Source organism: Aotus nancymaae, unplaced genomic scaffold (genome assembly GCF_030222135.1).
Source record: "Aotus nancymaae isolate 86718 unplaced genomic scaffold, 86718_ANA_hifiasm-v0.15.2.pri h1tg000020l, whole genome shotgun sequence".
NCBI classification, from domain to species: domain Eukaryota; kingdom Metazoa; phylum Chordata; class Mammalia; order Primates; family Aotidae; genus Aotus; species Aotus nancymaae.
Genome location: NW_026988432.1, coordinates 44,804,284 through 44,826,032, shown reverse-complemented (window position 1 = coordinate 44,826,032; position 21,749 = coordinate 44,804,284). Strand labels below are relative to the sequence as shown.

General features: G+C 38.5%; 1 protein-coding gene across 3 annotated transcripts in view; it reads left to right on the top strand.

Moving 5' to 3' along the window:
- Nucleotides 1-9,841, top strand: part of MEP1B (meprin A subunit beta) — a 30,099-nt gene extending 20,258 nt beyond the window's left edge. For all 3 annotated transcript variants that reach the window (XM_012447276.3, XM_012447275.3, XM_012447274.2), the window contains 5 exons: nt 2,361-2,804; nt 3,949-4,128; nt 5,551-5,677; nt 6,332-6,536; nt 8,838-9,841. In XM_012447276.3, the coding sequence (XP_012302699.1) occupies nt 2,361-2,804; nt 3,949-4,128; nt 5,551-5,677; nt 6,332-6,536; nt 8,838-8,852 (971 nt within the window). In that variant the 3' untranslated portion in view covers nt 8,853-9,841. The remainder of the gene's footprint in view (nt 1-2,360; nt 2,805-3,948; nt 4,129-5,550; nt 5,678-6,331; nt 6,537-8,837) is intronic.
- The last annotated feature ends 11,908 nt before the right edge of the window (nt 9,842-21,749 follow it).

Genomic DNA, 21,749 nt, shown 5'->3' with positions numbered 1-21,749 from the left:
TTTGGGTTTAAAGTGAGTCAATCTTAGGTCTTTTCTTTAGTTAATGCAACCATTTACAACAGGTTAGGAGCTACTGAGTCACTACTTTTCAACTAAGACCTAGATTCTTCTTGTTTTAAGCTGTGGCAAGGAAGCTAAAATGAAGATTCTTTCTGAGTGCTCTGTCATGTAACACTGGTACTGTGGAGGTTAGTTCTTGGCGAATAATAAAAATACAAGGCTGGGTGCAATGGTTCATGCCTGTAATCCCAGCACTTCGGGAGTCCAAGGCGGGCCGATCACCTGAGGTCAAGAGTTTCAGATCAGATTTGTCAATATATAGGGAAACTTTGTCTCTACTAAAAAGTTACAAAAATTATCTGGGAGTGGTGGTACACGCCTGTCGTCTCAGCTACTTGGGAAGCTGAGGCAGAAGACTGGCTTGAACCCAGGAGGCGGAGGTGGCAGTGAGCTGAGATCGCGCCACTGCACTCCAGCCTGTGTGACAGATCAAGACTGTTTCTGATAAAATAAAATGAAATAAAATAAAATAAAATAAAATAAAATATACAATAAAAATACAATGTGAACTAGCTTAGGCAAAATAGGACAGGTTCTTGGCTGAAGGTTAGTTACAGCCTGTGGGACAGATGAGGGAGACACTGGATTGAGAGAGAATTATTAATAGATCTGCCTCTGAACATTGCTGGGGACCTCTTGTTTTATCTCAGAATGGCTTTGTTTATAAGACTGGTACTTTGGTTGTTTCACTTCCTAGCTTACATTTGACCAAATTTGCTACCAGTCTGGAAAAAGGACTCTTCCTCTAATATCAAGCTTAAAAAATAAATCCCAGTGAAGAACTGGGATGCTTACGACTTAAGTTAAACACAAATTCTGGAGCAATTCATGAGTGGGAAGTGGGTACCCACTCTTCATACCAATAATGTGTCGGAGAGGAGAGCCATGTTGACCAGCTATGCTAGTAGATGGTTAAGGGGGTGGCCTGAGAAAGGAAGGGGTTGTGGGCTGGCAAATATATTACTGTCTACTCCACACAATCATCTCATGGCTTGAATGAATTGAGTAATTCAGTTTGTTCCACAACTGGATACATATTATGTAATATAGTATGCCATTTTCCTTCTGTTTTTAACAATGAGAAACAATCTGAAATACAGGTGATATTTTTCTTTGTGAACACCTATGAGCAGTAAGGTTCTTAATATCACTAAGAATATACACACATTATACATATATATTATTTATGTAACAATATAAAATATTTAAAGTATAATTATGACATATTATGTATTACATATATAAAAGCCTTATATATAAAAGACATATATATGTTACTATAAATATTATATATTATGTATTATATCTAAATTAATATGAATATTGATATAATGTATCTATAATATATATAATTGTCCAGAATTGGAAGGGGAATCCTTTCTATTAGCAATCTGTAGGTGTGTCATTGATACATAATAACACAAAAAGCTACTTGAGAAGCTTGCTTATTTTCTGTCATTTGGGTATGTCTAACTTGCTTTCAAGTAGTTGTGTTTCACATTAAGTGACAACATATTTTTGTTTTAAGACTTTGTGTTAACCACTAGTTAGACATGAATTTCTCAGCTGTTGTCCATCTGAGGGCTTCTGCAGATTATTCAGTATACTGCTTATTTTAGTATGTGATACAAGAAAATCAGACAAAATGGCATATCATGTGCTGCTAGCGAGTGGTATGGGCTAATAGTTGGGGAGGAAGTGCAGGTTGGGAAGAAAGGAGGTAGTACCAAATATCAGATAAATGCTTAAAATGCTGAGTCACTGGTAAGTGATCTAAAGAGTAGATTGCAGGATGTGGGCTTTCTAGAGTTTGGTGAATTCTTGTTTAGTATTACCAAAAAGTTGATTGATGATTTTGCATGTAAGGGAAGTATTCCAATCAAACTATAAATATATTAAAGAAGGCTTTGCCTGAGTATCACAGGAATCTTGGGCAGAAGTGTTACAAGTGTTGGGCTTGCTGGCTGTTTAACTAATGGAGAATGGCAGGTAACTCACAGAATACGGCATGAACTACTCATGAGCTAGATATTGTTGTTAACTCACCCATCTCTAGGAAAGGGTGATCTATTTGAGAAACAGCTAGACAAACATTCAGCTATTCCAGAGAACAGTCTGACCCCACAGAAGCACCTTGAAGTAAATAATTCTAGGCTGGAGCTTTGAAAAAATCATACCTCTGACCTGTAGAAATAAATCGGTTTTGGATGATCCTTTGTCTAAGAAGGCTAGAAATCTAATGTTGACATGTGCATGATTTAAAGTTCTTTGCCTTTGAAATAATAATGACTTTTTTATAGAAATACCCATTGGGAGCTGGCAACTTTATCACATAACGTTGCAAGTGACTAAGAAGTTTAGAGTGGTGTTTGAAGGACGCAAAGGCTCTGGCGCATCACTGGGTGGTCTGTCTATTGATGACATCAATCTTTCGGAAACACGGTGCCCTCATCATACGTGGCATATAAGGAATTTCACAGAGTTCATTGGCAGCCCAAATGGAACTCTGTATAGCCCTCCATTCTACTCTTCTAAAGGTTATGCCTTTCAGATTTTCTTAAATCTAGCTGATGTGACTAATGCAGGCATATATTTCCACTTGATCTCTGGAGCCAATGATGATCAATTACAGTGGCCATGTCCTTGGCAACAAGCCACAATGACACTTTTGGATCAAAATCCTGACATTCGACAGCGTATGTCCAATCAGCGGAGTATAACTACAGATCCATTTATGACCACTGGTTTGTAACTCATTTTCTTTATTGCTAATAAACAATCATTGCTCTAGGAGGGATGGATAATTTTGGGAATGAGAAATTGCACAGTTAGTTAACTAGGGAATTTTGAGCCCCAAATCTTAAGAACAGATATTTAGGGGAAAGGTTTCAAGAACTGTAGACAGAGTTTCTCAGACAGAGTTCATCAGAACTGTCAGCAAGGACTCCAACAAACAGAGAAGATACTGACTGTATTCCTGAGACTTGATGACCGTCCCCAAATTTCCACTTCCGTGCAAGGAGTGTTGGTTTTCAAGTGTGACATTCAAGTCCAAGGTTTGCTTCTTATTAGCTATGTGCTCTTGAGCAAATAATCTCTTAAGGCCCCAGTATCCTCAGCTGTAAAGCCAGGGCTGTAGTAACAGTCCCACAGATTTGCTTTGAGAGTTAGTACAGGTCAAGTGTGGAAGCTGTGTAAAGGCCTGCGGTGGAGAGGCCCTCGCATGCTGGGTTCTCCTAACTCATGCTACCTTGTTCACGCCGCTGGAATTGTCAGAAACAATTCAGCATTTGAAATGGGGATAGTTTTTGACCAGAAGGAAGATATTGAGCAGGTGCATTCAAGTGTTGGTGGGAAGGGTGTGAGAATGCATCATAATTTCTTAGTAAAAAGTTACAGAGGACTTGCTAATCATGACATCATTCCCCATCTTTCCCATCTCAAAAAGACATAACTCATTGAAAGCCAATGATCACACTTCTAATTTTAATAATCCTTGGCTTCTGTAACTTTGTTAAAAGGATTCTATTAGTAGCCTTAGAAGGCTACTAAGAAATTATTCTAATAGATAGGAGGGTTTCTATACTGGCCAATGAACAGAGATATGATATTCTCAGGAATATCATATCTCTGGTACCTAGGAAACTTCTGGTATCTCTCCACTCTTATTCCAGAGTGTGGTCCTCCCTGCCAGGCAATCTCATTTCCTCTAGGACAGTATAAATGAACAAGCCCCAGTGATTTGCCAGGGAATACATCACAGGTCAATGGCATCATTTAATTATTTTGAGTTCCAGCCTAATTGTGTTTCACATTGCCTGTTCTTTCCTACCACCAAAAGCTAAGATGATGCTAAACACACTCCATTAATATAAATTGCTTTTTCAGATAATGGAAACTATTTTTGGGACAGGCCTTCCAAAGTGGGAGCAGTGGCTTTTTTCCCTAATGGAACTGAGTTTAGAAGAGGTGGGGGCTATGGAACCAGTGCCTTTATAACCCATGAGAGGCTGAAAAGCAGAGATTTTATAAAAGGAAATGATGTTTATATCCTACTGACAGTGGAAGGTATGTCAATAAAAACAGTTTTATATAAGCTAGCTTTTTGTTGTGACCATTGATTTTTATCTATGTTTTTCTGCATTCCATTTTTAGGTGTATTATACAGAGACGTGGGGAAAATGGGCATGTGTGGGATTTGGGGGGAGTATGAATTATTAACAATATGAAAATAATTTAATTTGGAACAGTGAGGATTGTGGAATAAAGAATTTAATGACCACCACATGAAGCTATAGTAGAAACCTTTAGGTTGGGAAATTTCTTTAGAAATAAGTTAAAATAGAACCATTAAACTCTTGGATTCCTGAAATAAAAATATCACACAAGCACATGAAATTAAACTGGAAATGACTGTGTCTTATCTGTTTCAAATGTATATACATCTATATATATATGCATATATATACATCTATATATATATGCATATATATATATCGGCAGAAATGACATTAATATATATAATTATACATATATCTTGACAAGATATAAATGAGAAGATATATATACTTATACATATATATCTTGGCATAAATGACATTAATCTACTGCTAGATTAATGGTAAATTTCTTATTTGTGGCGGCCAATAAATACATTTTGCAGCAATGCTGGTGGTTGCCATTTTTTATGGGGTAGAATTTTAAAAGACCCAGCTGCATCTCAGTAAATCAGGTTCTTGTTTGTGATGAAAGGTGGTGCAATTAAAACCCACAAAATTTTGACCCAGTGTCCATTAGAGTAAATCTAGATGATGCCTCTTGGAAAAATTATTCAGAAATAACTTTTGTTAAGAGAGAAAACATTTCATGAGCAGAGGGGAAAAAATCAGATACGCATCAATTCTCTTTGACCATAGTGATTTCAAGAAGCAACAACAAATACTGCAAAGAACATAACACTGGTTGTCAGGGCACATTGTGTCTTGCTCCAAATCTCCACCAACTTGCTCTACCAAGCCAGAGACCTGTGACCTTGGGCAATGCCCTCAATTACTTTAAATTTCTGAGTTTTGGTTTCTTCATCTGTCTTTTAAAGGTTGGTATCAGGGGCATATACTCACCCAGGCTAGCATGTGGTTGAGTTGGAGCCAGCAAGCTGGTCCAGTTTCCCTTTGTCTAGTCTTATCTCACTGCCTATGAATGTTGCTAGACTGTACTTCAAGGTTACCTGAATTTCTCACAAGCCTAAAATCTGAACATTGTCTATTTTGAAACTTAAGACTGGGCTGGTCATGGTGGCTCATGCCTATCATCTCAGCACTTTGGGAGGCCGAGGTAGAAAGATTGCCTGAGCTCAGGAGCCAAGACCAGCCTGGGCAACATAGCAAGATTCTACTGCTAATAAAAAAGAAAAAAGAAAAAGAATCTTAAAGATCAAATGTTTGTTAAACAAAAGCTGACTTCCATCCACACTCTTCCCCATATTCCTAGACATATCTTACCTCAATTCTACACAAATCCAGCCATCACCAACCTCTAGCATCCAAGACCTCTGCTCAGAAATCACCTGTGAAAATGATGGTGTCTGCACTGTTCGAGATGGTAAAGCTGAGTGCAGGTAAGAATCATTTGGAAGAGATCTCTCCATTCTTTGGTTAGAAATTTTATTCCCATAACATAGGATTGAATACTTGATAGTTCATATGAATGAAATCAGTTAGTTTTCATCTTAAAGCCATTCATAGAATATTTATTTTTTTCATTCTCCTTTTGGGGCTTTAGCTAGCCACAAGAACTATCTTTGTGATAGACAACACAAATTTTTTATGAAAAAAAAAAAAAGGATACTATATTCTAATTGTCTGAAAAAGTCCTCATAACAGTTCAGTCATTTTAAGTGTAGCTGCCTCCATTTTCTAGATGAAGATACTGACGTTCAGTGGAGGGCTTGGCCAAGATGTGAAGCTGAAGGGTGGCAGGTGTGGGACACTGAGAACTACTAACCTTTCTCTTTTATCTGTACTATTGGCCTTTTCTAACTTGGAGATGCTGTTTTAGTATCAGCTTAGAAGGAATTTCATTTTTCCTTTCCATTGCTTCTACCTGTGCTCTAGGTACTAGTCTCGCTCCAGTCCAGAGTGGGTAAAATAGTTCCACATAGCAATGATCTATAGGTGATCAAATAGACTAAAGGTGATCCACATCTTTAATGGTAAAGATTTCCAGAGCTAGATATCAACTCATAACTCTGAGTCACTCTCTCAACGTGCAGGTGCCGGTCAGGGGAAGACTGGTGGTACATGGGAGAAAGGTGTGAAAAGAGAGGCTCCACCCGAGACACCATCGTCATTGCCGTTTCATCTACTGTCGCTGTGTTCGCCTTGATGCTGATCGTCACTCTTGTCAGTGTCTATTGCACCAGGAAGAAATATCGTAAAAAGATGAGTTCAAATACAGCGAATTCGACTCTGCAAAATGTAAGTTTAGGCTGATGTTTGATTATTCACAACCTACTGGTGAAATCACGTGGAGAGGAACTAGGATATTTTTGCTATACTTTGGCTCTTGCCTTCTTCTCTTCATTTCCTATACTGGGACAACTGATTTCAGACTCTAAAAGTTCCTATTACTTTCACTGTATGTCAACGATTCTTAAATTGGGATTTATGGAGGTTCGTTATTCTCCTGGAATTGTATCCAACATTGTGTACAGTTGTTTGTGTGGGTTTTGTTTTCTGGAGTGTGGGGTGGTCTGTGACTTCAAAGGCACAACAGATTTTGCCTGCAAGTTCAAACCTTCCTGGTAAAGGGGAGAGGTGGCCTGCAAGTGTTTTTGTTCTAAAGGCCTTGTAGTGGTGCTGAGCTGAGGCCCGTAGGAAGGGGATGCAGGCATGTTTGGGGAAGCTTTTTCATCAAAGAAGGTTCCAGTTAATTCTGGCTTCATGTGGACAAGTTTTCAAGTAGAAGACTTAAAGTCTTGCTTTAAAAATATCTCTAAAATGCGAATAGACTTCTGAAACTACCTTGTTTCCAGTGGGTCCCTTGGGAAGCTGACTCTGAGATGGATATTTATATGCAGGAGGTATATTGGGGAGGGCTCCTGGAAAATGTATAATAGGCTGAGGGATCTGGCCTGGCCTGGGCAGAGGGTGAAGTTGGACTATGATGTTGTTGCAGCTGAGGCCTCAGCTCATCCTCCAGGGAGCTCTGGAGTGGGGATGACTCCCTCTTAGACACGTCCTGAATGGGGAAATGGGGGCAGGTCTTTGTACTCCCACATCACTGGATTGGGGCTCCCTCCAAGGAGAGGGCATAAAATTGAGCAAGGCAATGGTCTTTGGGGTAGGGCATTTTTTGTATCCTGCCTTCATTCAAAGGGCAGTACCGAGCAGCAGGGCCCTGGCGTCCATTACATACTCCAGCAGTAGAGCATGGAGTTTTACATGCAGATTCATACTCTTCCTCGCAAAAGAGCACAGAGAAAGTGTCACAAAATCTGAACATTACTTCAAAGTGAAGCCCTAAAATTCTTCCAGTTCTATTTCATTCCAATTGGAGTCTCTAAAATTGCTACTGAAACCAGTCAGAAAAGATGTCCAATTAGAATATCTCCAAAAATAAAAATACTGCAATTGGCTGAAACAAGAGTATATTTTCTCAAGAAAAACGATTATTCAAGCCATACTATATTTAAAGTTATGAGTTTTTAAAGGGGACAGCCTAGTATCAAGATATTATTATTTTTTTTGCCAAGTCAGTCAAAACATGGACAATGATAATGAACTGAAAGCAAATCGTTGTATTATCATAGGCTACAGGATAATCGTTGTATTATCATTGCCCTATTTTCTCAACATCAGGAAGATGTTTTATGCTAATCATAAGGCAATAGATCAATTACTTAACCAAATTATTAGAAAAATACTTAAAATGTAAATACATTGTTTTGTTTTAAGAGAGCTTTCAGCTTATTTTATGACTTAAAAGGAAAAGATCAGCTAATACTTGGCCTGGTAGGTCAACCTGATGGCAGCTGTGCCTGCAAGTTCGGTCCCCTGGGCCAGCAGGATGAGCCAGGAGTTGGTGCAGGGAAGGTGGAAGAGTGGCAGGGGAGGAGGGGACAAGTTAACTGGGTGGATGGGATTGCCAGGATATTTCCCTGACAATGGGAAGTGTAACAGCTGTTATAAGGGCTCTAACTTAGCAAGTAAAACTGGAAGGAGTTAAAGAAAAATGACAAAACCCAAAGAGAAGAGAAAGAAGGAAGCTAAGTCAATAAAAGAGGGAAACCATGAGAATATCAGGGACATGGTGAGGATATTAAGTGGAAACATACACACACACACGCACACACACACACACGCACACACACACATACACACTCCATGTTACAACAGAACTGTTTTGTGTCTGGGTCATTTAAATACATTCCCAAGGACAAGGCAGTTGACTTACATTATCTTGGGCTAGGCATTTGTACAGTTAAGTCACTGATAACATATCTCCCAGATGTAATTTAGATCTTAAATCAGCATGACCTTTTTGCTGAGGCCAATGTATGTGTTCACCCTAATGTTTTAGCATCTGAATAATGTGGGCCCAAAAAGCCAGGGCTTTAAATGGAGACCGGGAGCAGGAGCCACTTGTCAGCTAAGAGAGAGGCCAGGGGACTGCTGATGGGGACTTCATTTAAAGACTAGATCATTTTATTGTGATTCATTTAAATAACAGTTTTTAAATTTAGAAATTAAATCATCAATTGTTCTTTCCCCTTTTAGGAGCATGCTTTTTGAAGATTAACTCCACAGTATGGCCAGCAAATGGAATTAAAAAGGATCCTTCATCATGGATTTCACCTAAGCGATATTACAACCACCTCATTCTTCTAAAAAGGGGTATTTTCTGTAAATAGCTGAAACTACTATAAATCACTATTTTGATCAAAGTCAATTGGTGAAATGCTGTTTCTGTATCCTTCTTTTAAATGAGAGAAAAGCAATTCAGGTTCTTCTGGAAGTATAATATTGTCTATAAAAAAGGACACCAAGCTGAGCGCGGTGGCTCATGCCTACAATCCCAGCACTTTGGGAGACAGAGGCAGGCAGATCACGAGGTCAGGACAAGACCATCTTGGCCAAGATGGTGAAAGCCCATCTCTACTAAAAATACAAAAATTAGCTGGGCATGGTGGCGGGCGCTTGTAATCCCAGCTACTCGGGAGGCTGAGGCAGGAGAATTGCCTGAACCCTGGAGGTGGAGGTTGTGGTAAGCCGAGATCACGCCATTGCACTGCAGCCTGGGCAACAAGAGCGAAACTCTGTCTCAAAAAAAAGGAGAGCAACAGTTAGAGATAGCTTTTCATATTACTGTTCCTTCCATATGGGGGCCAAGTGTGGTGTCCTCACAAGTGATTCCTTAGAAACCTAGAAACACCCTATGGGAATGATCCTCCATGCAGAATTGCAGCAATTTCAGTGCTATCCTTTCCCAGTATTGAGAAAGGTAATGGGATAGCTCCCCACTCTGTCAACATACATTCTTCTCCAAAACTGGCTACTCTCTTGTTTTCTTATATAATCCCTTTGGTACATGAGCTTGGTTTAGAATTTGATCATACGACTATAATCAGCAAGAAAACCTTTCACTCTTCGAGCAGCACATCTCAAAGTTTTGAATCTCAGGAGTCTTTACACTTTAAAAATTACTGAGGATCTAATCAAACACCACATGTTCTCACTCATAGGTGGGTGTTGAACAATGAGAACACATGGACACAGGGAGGGGAGCATCACACACTGGGGTCTGTCAGGGGGAAATAGGGGAGGGACAGCAGGGGGTGGGGAGTTGGGGAGAGATAGCATGGGAAGAAATGCCAGATATAGGTGATGGGGAGGAAGGCAGCAAATCACACTGCCATGTGTGTACCTATGCAACAATCTTGCATGTTCTTCACATGTACCCCAAAACCTAAAATGCAGTAAAAAAATAAATAAATAGGTATTGACAAATTAAAAAATAAAATTAAAAAAATTACTGAGGATCTCAAAGAGCTTTTGCTTATGAGTTCATTGATTTAAATATTTACCTTATTAGAAATTCAAACCAGGAAAAATTTAAAGCATGTATTTATTAATCATGAAAGAATAATAAGCACTTTATAGGCTAACACAAATATTTTTATGAAAAATAGTTATATTTTTCAAAACAGGAGAATATTTAGCAAAGAAAGGGACATTGATCTACATATTTTGGAAAATCTCTAATGCCTAGTTCAATAGAAGACAGCCGAGTTCTCATAGATGCTCCTTCATTTATTCTGTTGTGATATATTAATTTGTTTGAAGGATGTAAAGAATATCTAACTTCACACAAATATGTACTTGAAAAAGGGAGGCATATTTGAATAGCTTTTTCAGGTGAATATGAATATTCTTTTGAAATACTTTTGTCAAAAGTTGACAATGGTAACTTAAAGGTTAGTTGCAATCAAAATGTGAAACCGTATCAATGAACTTTTGTATTCCATTCTGCAAAATCCATTAGTCTATCTTGTATTTTGAGTCTTTCAGCTATGTATGATTTTGCAATATTGTGCATTGATCATTTAGAAAATATTGGTTCACTGAATTATGCAGCTGTTAGTCAACATTTGACACATTTCATTATACAGTATGAAAACATCAGTTAATTGAACTACTGATCTCCTTTTAAAGTCTTTCATGCCTGTAACCTCAGCATTTTGGGAGGCTGAGGCAGGTGGATCACTTGAGTCCAGGAGTTTGAGACCAACCTGGACAACATAGGGAGACTCTGTCTCTCTCTATATAAAAAATTATCTGGGCATGTTGGCACATGCTTGTGGTCCCAGCTACTTCGGAGGCTGAGGTGGGAGGATTGCTTGGGCCCAGGAGGGCAAGGCTGCAATAAGCTGTGATTACACCACTGTACTCCAGCCTGGGTAACAGAGCAAGATCATGTGTCAAAATAAATAAGTAAATAAATAAATGACTAAAACCCCCCAAATATTTTAAATCCTTTAAGTCTTGGGAAGTTGCTATGCTCATTTGTGGCAGAAACAAATTTTCCAAAATTTTAACTTTTGTTTGAAAGATTCAATTTTATCCTTAGCAACAAATTCAATCTTTCTTGTAGCATCAGGCTTACTTTACTCAATTTTTTAAATTCAAATTTTATTTTGAGATAATTGTAGTTATATGCAGTAATAAGAAATAATTCAGAGAGATCCCCTCTACTCTCTACTCAGTTTCCCCTAATGGTAACATCTTGCAGAACTATATACACTCCAATAGCATAATCAGGATATTGACATTGATACAATCAAGACACAGAACATTTTCATCCCCAGAGGAATCCCTAAAGTTGCCTTTATAGAGCCACATCTGTTTCCCTTTTGTTCCCACCTCCTGTCTATCCTCTGGCAACCATTAATATGTTCTCTATATCATTTTGTTATTTTTAAAACATTCTATTAATAGAACCATTCAGTGTGGAACATTTTGGGATTTGCTACCCCCGTCCTCTTAACATAATTCTTTGCAGATTCATCCAGGTTATTGTGCCTACCTGTAGTTTGTTTCTTTTTATTGGTGAATAGTAGCCCATGATATGGCTGTACTAAAGTTTGTTGAATAATTCATTGTTAAGGACATCTGGATTGTTACCAGTTTTTTGACTATTACAAATAAAACTGTTGTAAATGTTTGTGTACAAGTTTTTGAGTCTTCATTTCTCTGGTATATTGCATATTTCATTTTTAAAGAAACTACCAACATGACTTGCAGAGTGCTCTACCATTTTACATTCCCACCAGCAATAGATGCGTGGTCCAGTTTCTCTCATTTTCTCCAGTTCTTGGTGTTGTCATTTTTTTTAAATAGAGTTTATTTTTTTAGAGCAGTTTTAGATTCACAATGAAATTGAACAGAAGGTACATATACGTCTGTCCCCACAGATATGCAGCCTCCCCCATTATCAACATCCCGCACCAGAGTGGTCCATTTGTTACAACTGATGAACCTACATTGACACATCATTATCACTGAAAGTCCATCATTTACATTAGGCTCATTCCTGGAGTTGTATATTCTACAGGTTCGACAAGTGTATAATGACTTGTATCTGCCATGCTAGTGTCATACAACATACTCTCACTTTTCTAAAAATCCTCTGTACTCTGCCCATTCATCCTTCCCTCCCCACCAACCACTGAGTCTGACTGTCTTCATAGTCTTGCCTTTTCTAGAATATCATAGAGTAGGGACAATATGCTATGTAGCCTTTTTAGATGAACTTTTTTCACTTATCATCACTCTTTTCTTTTAATTTTAGCCATTCTGATAAATACGTGGTGGTATTGTGTGGTTTTCATTTGCAGTTCCTAATAGCTAATAATATTGAACCTGTTTTCATGTACTTATTTCCCACCTGCCTATTCTCTTCAGTGAAATATTTCTTCTTGTCTTTTGCTCATGCTCTAATCATCTAATCAGACTTTTTTGTTCTTTTTCTTTCTTTTTTTTTTTTTAAGACTATCTCACTCCGTTGCCCAGGTTAGAGTGCACTGGCACAATCTTGGCTCACTGAAACTTCCGCCTCCCTGGTTCAAGCAGTTCTTGACCTCAGCCTCTTGAGTAGCTGAGACTACAGGTGTGAGCCACCGCTCCCGGCTCCAAGATTCTTTGTTCTTATATTTTTGTATTTTGAGAGTTCTTTATATATTCTATATACTATTCCTTTGTCAGATAGGTCATTTAGAAATGCATTTTCCCTCTCTGTAGCTTGACTTTTTATTGTTTTAACAAGGTGTTTAGCAGAGCAAAAGTTTTAAATTTTGATGAAATCCAATTTATCAATTTTTCTTTCTTTTTTTTTTTTTGAGACAGAGTTTTGCTCTTGTTACCCAGGCTGGAGTGCAATGGCGTGATCTCGGCTCACCGCAACCTCCGCCTCCTGGGTTCAGGCAATTCTCCGGCCTCAGCCTCCTGAGTGGCTGGGATTACAGGCACGCGCCACCATGCCCAGCTAACTTTTTGTATATTTAGTAGAGACGGGGTTTCACCATGTTGACCAGGATGGTCTCGATCTCTTGACCTCGTGATCCACCTGCCTTGGCCTCCGAAAGTGCTGGGATTATAGGTGTGAGCCACCGCGCCCGGCCCTCAATTTTTCTTTTTAATGGATTGTTCTTTTGGTGTAAAGCCTAAGAACTCTCTGCCTAGCCCTAGATCCTGAGGATTTTCTCCTACAGCTTAGATAAAGTTTTATAATTTTATGTTTTACATTTAATTCAGTAATATCTTTTGAGTTAATTTTTGTATAAGGTGTGAGGTTTAGGTTAAGATTCATTTTTTTTTTTTTTTTTTTTTTTGGCTTATGGATGATTCCTACAGCAGTATTTTTTGAAAAACTATGTTTCCTCTATTGATTTATTTTTGCATTTCTGTTTGACATATTTGTGTGGGTCTATTTCTAGATTCGCTATTATATTTCATTAATCTATGTATGTATTCTTCCACCAATACCATGTACTTTTGATTCCTATATAGTCTTGATTGTATAGTCTTTCTCTGCCAATACCATACAGTCTTGATTACCATACATATATTATAGCTATATTGTAAGTTTTGAAATTGGGTAGGCTGATTTCTCCCACTTTATTATTTTTTCAAAATTGTTTTAGTTATATTAGTTCCTTTGCCTTTCTACATAAATTTTAGAATAATCTTGTCTCTATCTGAAAAATATTCTTGCTGATATTTTTGACAAGAATTGAGTTGAATCTGAATATCAATTTTGGGAGAATAGACACCTCTTTACTATGTTGAGTCTTCTGATCCATAAGCATAGTTTCTCTCTCCCTTTCTCATGTTTGTTTTTGATTTCTTTCTTCAGCATTGTCTAGGTTTCAGCAACAAGTCCTGTGCATGCTCTGTTAAGACTTACATCTGTGTATCTCATTTTAGGAGAAACTATACTTATATATGTATGTATTTATTTATTTTGAGACAGAGTCTCACTCTGTCGCCCAGACTGGAGTGCAGTGGTGTGATCTTGGCTCACTGCGACCTCTGCCTCCCAGGTTCAAGTGATTCTCCTGCCTCAGCCTCCCAAGTAGCTGGTATCACAGGCGCCCACCACCACACCCAGCTAATAATTTTGTATTTTTGTAGAGACAGTGGTTTCATCATATTGGCCAGGCTGATCTCAAAATTCTGACCTCAGGTGATCCACTGCCTCTGCCTTCCAAAGTGCTGGTATTATAGGAGTGAGCCACCATGCCCAGCAGGGAAACTATTATAAATGCTATCATATTTTAAATTTGCTTATTTCCCATCTGTATATTCTCTTCAGTAAAATATCTCTTCATGTCTTTTGCTCATGCTTGTAAGTACCCATGTACTTATTGCTAGTATACAGTAACACAACTGATTTTTGTATATTGAACTTGTGTCCTGAGCTCACTTAATTCTAGGAGGTTTTTTTTTTTTTTTTTTGGTAGATTCTTTGAATTGTTTTTATACTTAGACAATCATGCCATTCACAAATAGGGACAGTTTTATTTTATGTTTTCTAATCCGTATATCTTTTATTTCCTTTTCTTGCCTGTTGGACTGACCAGAACTTCCAGTATTATACTAAATAGAGTGATGAAAGTGGACATTCTTGCCTAGTTCTTAGTCTTGGAAAAGCACTTTATCAAGTTGAGAAAGTTTTTCTTTATTTCTATTTTTCTGGATTTTTTAAAATCATAAATGAATGTAGAATTGTGTTAGATGCTTTTTCTGTATCAATCTGCATAATCATGAGATTTTTCTTCTTTAACTTGTTAATACTGTGGACTACATTGATTGATTCTGAATATTGAACCAGCCTCTTACTCCCTGGAACAAACCATACTTGGTCATGATGTATGATTCTTTTTATATATTGCTGAATTGTATTTGCTTATATTTTGTTAAAGATTTTTGCCTCTAAATTCATAAGAGAATATTGGTCTGTTGGGTTTTCTTTTCTTTTCTTTTTTTGAGACAGAATCTTACTCTTGTCGCCCTGGTTGGAGTGCAGTAGCATGATCTTGGCTCACTGTAACCTCGGTCTCCCAGGTTCAAGCAATTATTGTGCCTCAGCCTCCCAAGTAACCGGGATTACAGGCACCCACCACCACACCCAGCTAATTTTCATATTTTTAGTAGAGACGAGGTTTCCTCTGTCTCCCAAAGTGCTGGGATTACAGGTGTGAGCCACTGCACCCAGTCAGGTTTTCTTTTTTCATACTGTCTTTATCTGGTTTTGATATCTGGATACTACTAGCTTTTTAAAATGAATAGGAAGATGTTGCCTCCTCTTCTATTTTTTGGGTGTTGGGAGGGAAGAGATTGTGTAGAATTGGTGTTAATTCTTCAAATGTTTAGTGGAATTTTCAGTAAAACCATTTGGGCCTGGAATTTCTTTCCAGGAAATTTTAAAATTATGAATTCAACTTTTTAAAAATAGTTACAGGGCTAGTCAAATTATCTATTTCATATTTCATGAAGGTTATAGTGGCTGTTTTTCAAAAATTTGATCAACTTCTTCTAAGCTGTTCAATTTATGTATGTATTGTTGTTTGTAGTATTTTGGGTAGATATCTAGGAGTGGAATTGCTGGGCCATATGGTAATTTTGTGTTAACTTTTTCAAGAATCATCAAATTATTTCCCATAGCAGCTGAACCACTTTACATTCACACCATCAATGTATGAGAGTTCCAAATTCACCATATTCTTACCAATATTATTTTCTTTTCTATTTTTAAAAGTTGTAACCACCCTAGTGGGTGTGAAGTGGTATCTTGTCATGGGCTCAACATTACTTTTGCACCAGTAGTTCAAATGTCAACACAGTGAAAGAGGCAAATAACATCTTAGTAGTAATAGGAAAATATTTTGAATCTTAACAACCCATAGAAGGATCTCAGAGGTTGCCAGAATCTGTGAACCACCCTCTCAAAATAACTGCCCTAGTTGAATTCTATGCAGGCAGTAATGGTAGACCTTTCTTTACCTGGCTAGTGACATTTCAGAGGATTTTGCCTTTAATAAGGGGTAAATACAGGGGTAGTGGTTAAGACCATGAGCTTTTGCATCACATAGACTTAAATTTCAATCATGGGCCAGTAATTACTGTTTTGCAATTTTGGGAGGTTTCCTAATATCTCTGAGCCTCAATTTCCTCAGTCTTAAAATGGGAACAATAATCACTGCACCATGAAATTTCTATGAGGTTAAGTAAAATAATAAGTACAGATTTTTTGGTATGTTGCAGGCATTCAACAAGTGGTAGATATGAAAAGTAGGTAATTTTTTTTTTCTGGATGGAGTTTCACTCTTGTTACCCAGGCTGGAGTGCAATGGTGCTATCTCGGCTCACTGCAACCTCCGCCTCCCGGGTTCAAGCAATTCTCCTGCCTCAGCCTCCCAAGTAGCTGGGATCACAGGCATGCACCACCACATTTGGCTAATTTTCTATTTTAGTAGAGACAGGGTTTCTCCATGTTGGTCTGGCTGGTTTTGAACTCCTGACCTCAGGTGATCTGCCCGCCCAGGTCTCCCAAAGTGCTGGGATTACAGGTGTAAGCCACTGTGCCTGGCCTGAAAAGAAGGTAGCTTTAAAAGTGTGATATAATTTATTATCTAAATAGGAACAATTTTGAGGGTGAAAAAGGTGATGTCAAAAATGACTGTGGGCTGGACACAGAGGCTCAAGCCTGTAATCCCAGCACTCTGGGAGGCCATGGTGGGCAGATCACCTGATGACAGGAGTTTGAGACCAGCCTGGCCACCATGGCAAAACCCAGTCTCTACTAAAAATACAAAAATTAGCCGGGTGTGGTAGTGCATGCCTGTAGTCACAGCTACTCAGGAGGCTGAGGCAGGAGAATCGCTTGAACCTGGGAAATGGAGGCTTCAGTGAGCCAAGGTCATGCCACTGCACTCCAGCCTGGGTGACAGAGCAAGTCTTTGTCCAAAAAAAAAAAAAAAAGAAAGAAAGTAAAAAAGAACTGTGGACAGCAGACTTTCCCTGTCTCCAGCAAACCTGGAAGTGTGGTCACTCCAATAAAAGGAAGTTGTAGCAAGTCACTGTAGTGACAGAAGAATAATTATGGCCCACATGCTGGTGGTGAAGGTGCAGACTCTGGAGCCAGATGGCTTGGGTTTGAATCCCAGCCACACACTAGTTGTGTGCATTTAGACAAGTTACTTAATGTCTGTATGCCTTAATTCTCTCATCTCTATAATGAGTAATAAAAATACACATCTTGTAATGTTGTTGCAAGAATTAAATTACATAACACATGTAAAGTGCTTAGAACAGTGCTTGGCACATTATAAGCGCTGTGTAAGTAAGAATGGCTAGTGCTAGAAGAGGAAATATGAGGGGATGATAGAAGGGAGGTTGTGGTAAAAAAGCAGGAGGAAGAACCTAAGAGAAAAACAGATTATTCTCAGGAGAATAAGAAAGGGAGAAGGAGGATGAGGCGGGGGAACTAATTAAAAGTAGTTTTTCAAGGCCAGGCGTGGTGGCTCACGCCTGTAATCCCAGCACTTTGGGAGGCCGAGGCAGGCGGATCACGAGGTCATGAGATCGAGACCATCCTGGCTAACATGATGAAACCCCGTCTCTACTAAAAATACAAAAATTAGTCGGGTGTGGTGGCACGTGCCTGTGGTCCCAGCTACTTGGGAGGCTGAGGCGGAAGAATCACTTGAACCCAAGAGGCGGAGGTTGCAGTGAGCCGAGATTGTGCCACTGCACTGCAGCCTGGAAACAGAGCAAGACTCTGTCTCAAAAATAAATAAATAAATAAAAATAAAAATAAAAGTAGTTTTTCAATAGGTGATATGGTTTGGCTCTGCGTCCCCACCCAAATCTCATCTCGAATTATAATCCTTATGTGTGGAGGGAGAGACCTGTAATCCCCACATGTCGAGGGAGGGAGGTGATGGATTATGTGGGCAGTTTCCCCCATGCTGTTCTCCTGATAGTGAGTTGTCATGAGATCTGATGGTTTTATAAGGGGCTCTCTTGTTTTGCTTTCTCCTCTCTCTCCTGCTGCCATGTAAGACGTGCCTGCTTCCCTTTCCATCATGATTGTAAGTTTTATGAGGTCTCTCCAGCCATCTTGAACTGTTAGTCAATTAAACTTTTTTCCTTTATAGATTATCCAGTCTCAGGTATGTCTTTATAGCAGAGTGAAAATGGACTAATATGAGTCTGATTAGCAAAAGCAATAGCATATGTGGCTTTTCTTGCAGTATGTGTTCACAATAGTTTACAATAAAAATCCTGATTAAGAAAAGTCAGCCCTTTGAAGATTGATCTCATCATTGTTTTCTATGTAGAGTCATGGCCATTTGAGCCACAAATTCTATGGATCTCTTGGGTGGTTAACACCACCAAGTTATGGGTAAACTGTTACTGCTCCATAATAAAAAAAATTCTCAAATTGAGATCAAATTTTTGAGAATTTTATATTTTATTCTAGGGTCAACAGAAGAAAAAAATGTCAATTTCTTATAAGGGATTTTAATCATATTACTCATACATAGTATAAGAATATATTATAAGGACAAATCAATGAGCAGGTATCTATACACTTTAGTCAAATGACATTTATTAATATCAAATAGCTATATTTGGTCCAAATTTTAGTGACTAGTTTCAGACTTTGTTTTTTGATAGTATGTGAATTTTTGTTTTATAGTTGTTTTTAAAGGTTATGACTTGAGCATATAACAGTTTACTGAGTCATGCATAATTGGTAACAAATGTTTCCTCTTTTTCAATTATAGGAGAACTCTCATCCCATAACCAGTTATCTTTAAAGTAAGAAGGGGAAATGGAACCATCTCAGCCTGTCATGGCCCAGTATCTGCAATGATAGTAGTAACGGGAGACTTTCATTTGATTACTTTTTCCATGGTTCCCTGTGATTATTTAAGACACATGTCCTGGCTGGGTGCGGTGGCTCATACCTGTAATCCCAGCACTTTGGGAGGCCAATGCAGGTGGATCACGAGGTCAGGAGATCGAGATCATCCTGGCCAACATGGTGAAACCCTGTCTTTACTAAAAACACAAAAAATTAGCTGGGTGTAGTGGTGTGCACCTATAGTCCCAGCTACTGGGGAGGCTAAAGCAGTAGAATTACTTGAACCTGGGAGATGGAGGTTGCAGTGAGCTGAGATCGCGTCACTGTAATCCAGCCTGGTGACAGACTGAGACTCTGTCTCAAACAAACAAAAAAAAAGGGATACATGTTTTAAGGTAATAATTAACTACTTCCCAAGTGGGAGTTCAGGAATTTTCAGTATCATTTCAAAGCAGAAAATAGGTCCCTCCATGGAAGGTCTCAATGCCGTAGAAAGAGGGGATTGGCTTTGCTAATCTCCAAATCTGGTTCCCTGCTAGCCTTTGATGGTTCATTGCAAGTTTGTGAAGCCATTGAGTTCTACCAGTTTTGACTGACAGGGAACAATAGATATTTGTAGAAACCTGCTAAAGTGGACTGCTCTGTGGAGGTAAGATAATTAGTTTTCAATTCATGTGGACTACTAGCTTTAAAATGATGGGCTTCTTGAAGAATTTTTAATTTGGGATGTTTCACATTATTTTAAATTTTGTACAGAGACTTTATGACTGCATTTGATAGTGTATTATTTTAAATTTAAAGTTCTACATTTTGCATAGAATTTTGCCACATCACATTTCATAGGCAAAATCATCCTCTAGTAGTTGATTACTCAGGGAAGCATATACACTCATTCTCTTTTTTGGGCCTATTGGTACCTGGGGAAATTGATAAGTTAGTCTATTTTCTTAAATACTGGAAAGAGATCGAACATTATTTGATCTGTGGGCTCAAAACGGCCTTAAAGTTCCTGCATTTCTACTGATATCACTAGTTAGGCCCTGGAAAAAATAGGAATCCATTCAGATCATCTTTTGTATCACTAATTGTATTTAAATAACCGTGTGGACTGCAGGAAAGACAATTATCTTTTGGTATCTACAGTCTTAACATAAAACCAAATTTCACCACTGAAGTCAAGTCTGACTGCTAGAGTCATCATATTAGAAGCTTCTATAACATTAACTCCAGTGTAAGATGTATTTTACATTAGAAATCAAGAGCATGCCATCTTTAGAGTTGCTGATTACAAGAAGTTTCTTCAGCATTCCCACATGCCTGGGAAAAGCAGTTTTGGAAAGATATAGTTAATCACTGGCCATTTAAATAGCCATGAGATTTTATTTCAGACTAGTTTGGGAGGTGGAAACAGACCCTGAAGGTGGATATGCATGAGTTTTGGGATCTTAGAGATCATCACTGCCTGTTCAGAGGGAATAATTTGGTTCTGGGGGAAGGGACACTGTACTCAGGTCTAGCCTCTGTGTCAGGTATTTTATATATGATCTTATTTAATCCTCCTAACAGTCTTTTCTGATAGAGGACATTGTTAATCCTTATTTGGCAAAGGAGAAATACTAGGTTTTGAATTCGGTCAGTCCAGCCATCAAGTCATGCCCCCTCTGTGTGGTCACCACACAGTCCCCAGTCAGCACATGCCACCCTAGGAAGGTCCCATCACGTCTCAGGAGGGGAAGAGGGTGCAACCTGTTTTCTCATTAACTGCAACTTACACAGAACCTACATGGAGATCTTTAAGGTGGTAAATTACCAAGCAGAGCCCAAACAAATCAACGCTCTACCTCCAAAACCAATGGAAAGGAAATTAGACCAGTAAGTGTGAGAATGGAGGTAAAAATCTGATTCACAATTTGACTGTGACTATAAAGCCGTTCCTCAGACTCAGCAGCCTGCTGTGCTAGGGAGCTTACTTGACCTGCCAATAAAAGGATTAGTCCTCTGACCTAAGGCCTTTTCTCATCTCTGCTTTTAACTGCTTTTGACCTCCCTAAGACTTAAGGCTAATTTCCAGGTTTCAAAATTTAGTAAGCCCTTCTGCCCAGGAGCTGATGGCCATAGCAGTTTCCAGAAGGGGAGCTTGAAGTCCTCTTCTCGCTACTGTTCCACCCACACATGTATATGTACCCGAACAGATTTCCTAGGGCCTAGGAAGGGTATACACAGGAGAAGGAGAAAGAGAGAGAAGTACAACATTTCTCTTTTAAATTTTTTTAAATGATTACATTTTTAACATATTTTCCCAACAACTACAATTAGAACATCTATTCTGTGAGGGGAATTTGTTTTAAAGGATCTGATTTCTTATCTTTCATATAACTGCCTCAAGTGTCTATAACTTAGATACTATGCTGAGTTAGCTATCTAGGCTTTAAAATTTTCCTTTCCCAAGTATTTTCAAATATTATTCTTTTGGGGTTTTCTTGTGTTCTTCCTCTAATGGCCGTAATAAAAAGATTTAATATTTTGTTATTTTTTTGATAATTGTATAACAAACAAAGCAAGACAAAATACATCCCAGGTTCTCAAGAATTTACCTTCTCTGGATGAAAAGTTTGAGGGCAAAGGTTTCCCCTTCCTGGCAGATGACTCAGTTGTTATAAACCTTAATGACAGTCATTTGGTACACCTCAAAGCAGCTAGGATTATGAAAAATTTCATTTTAGATGGCGCCTTGGAAAAGGATTGCATGTAATAAATAT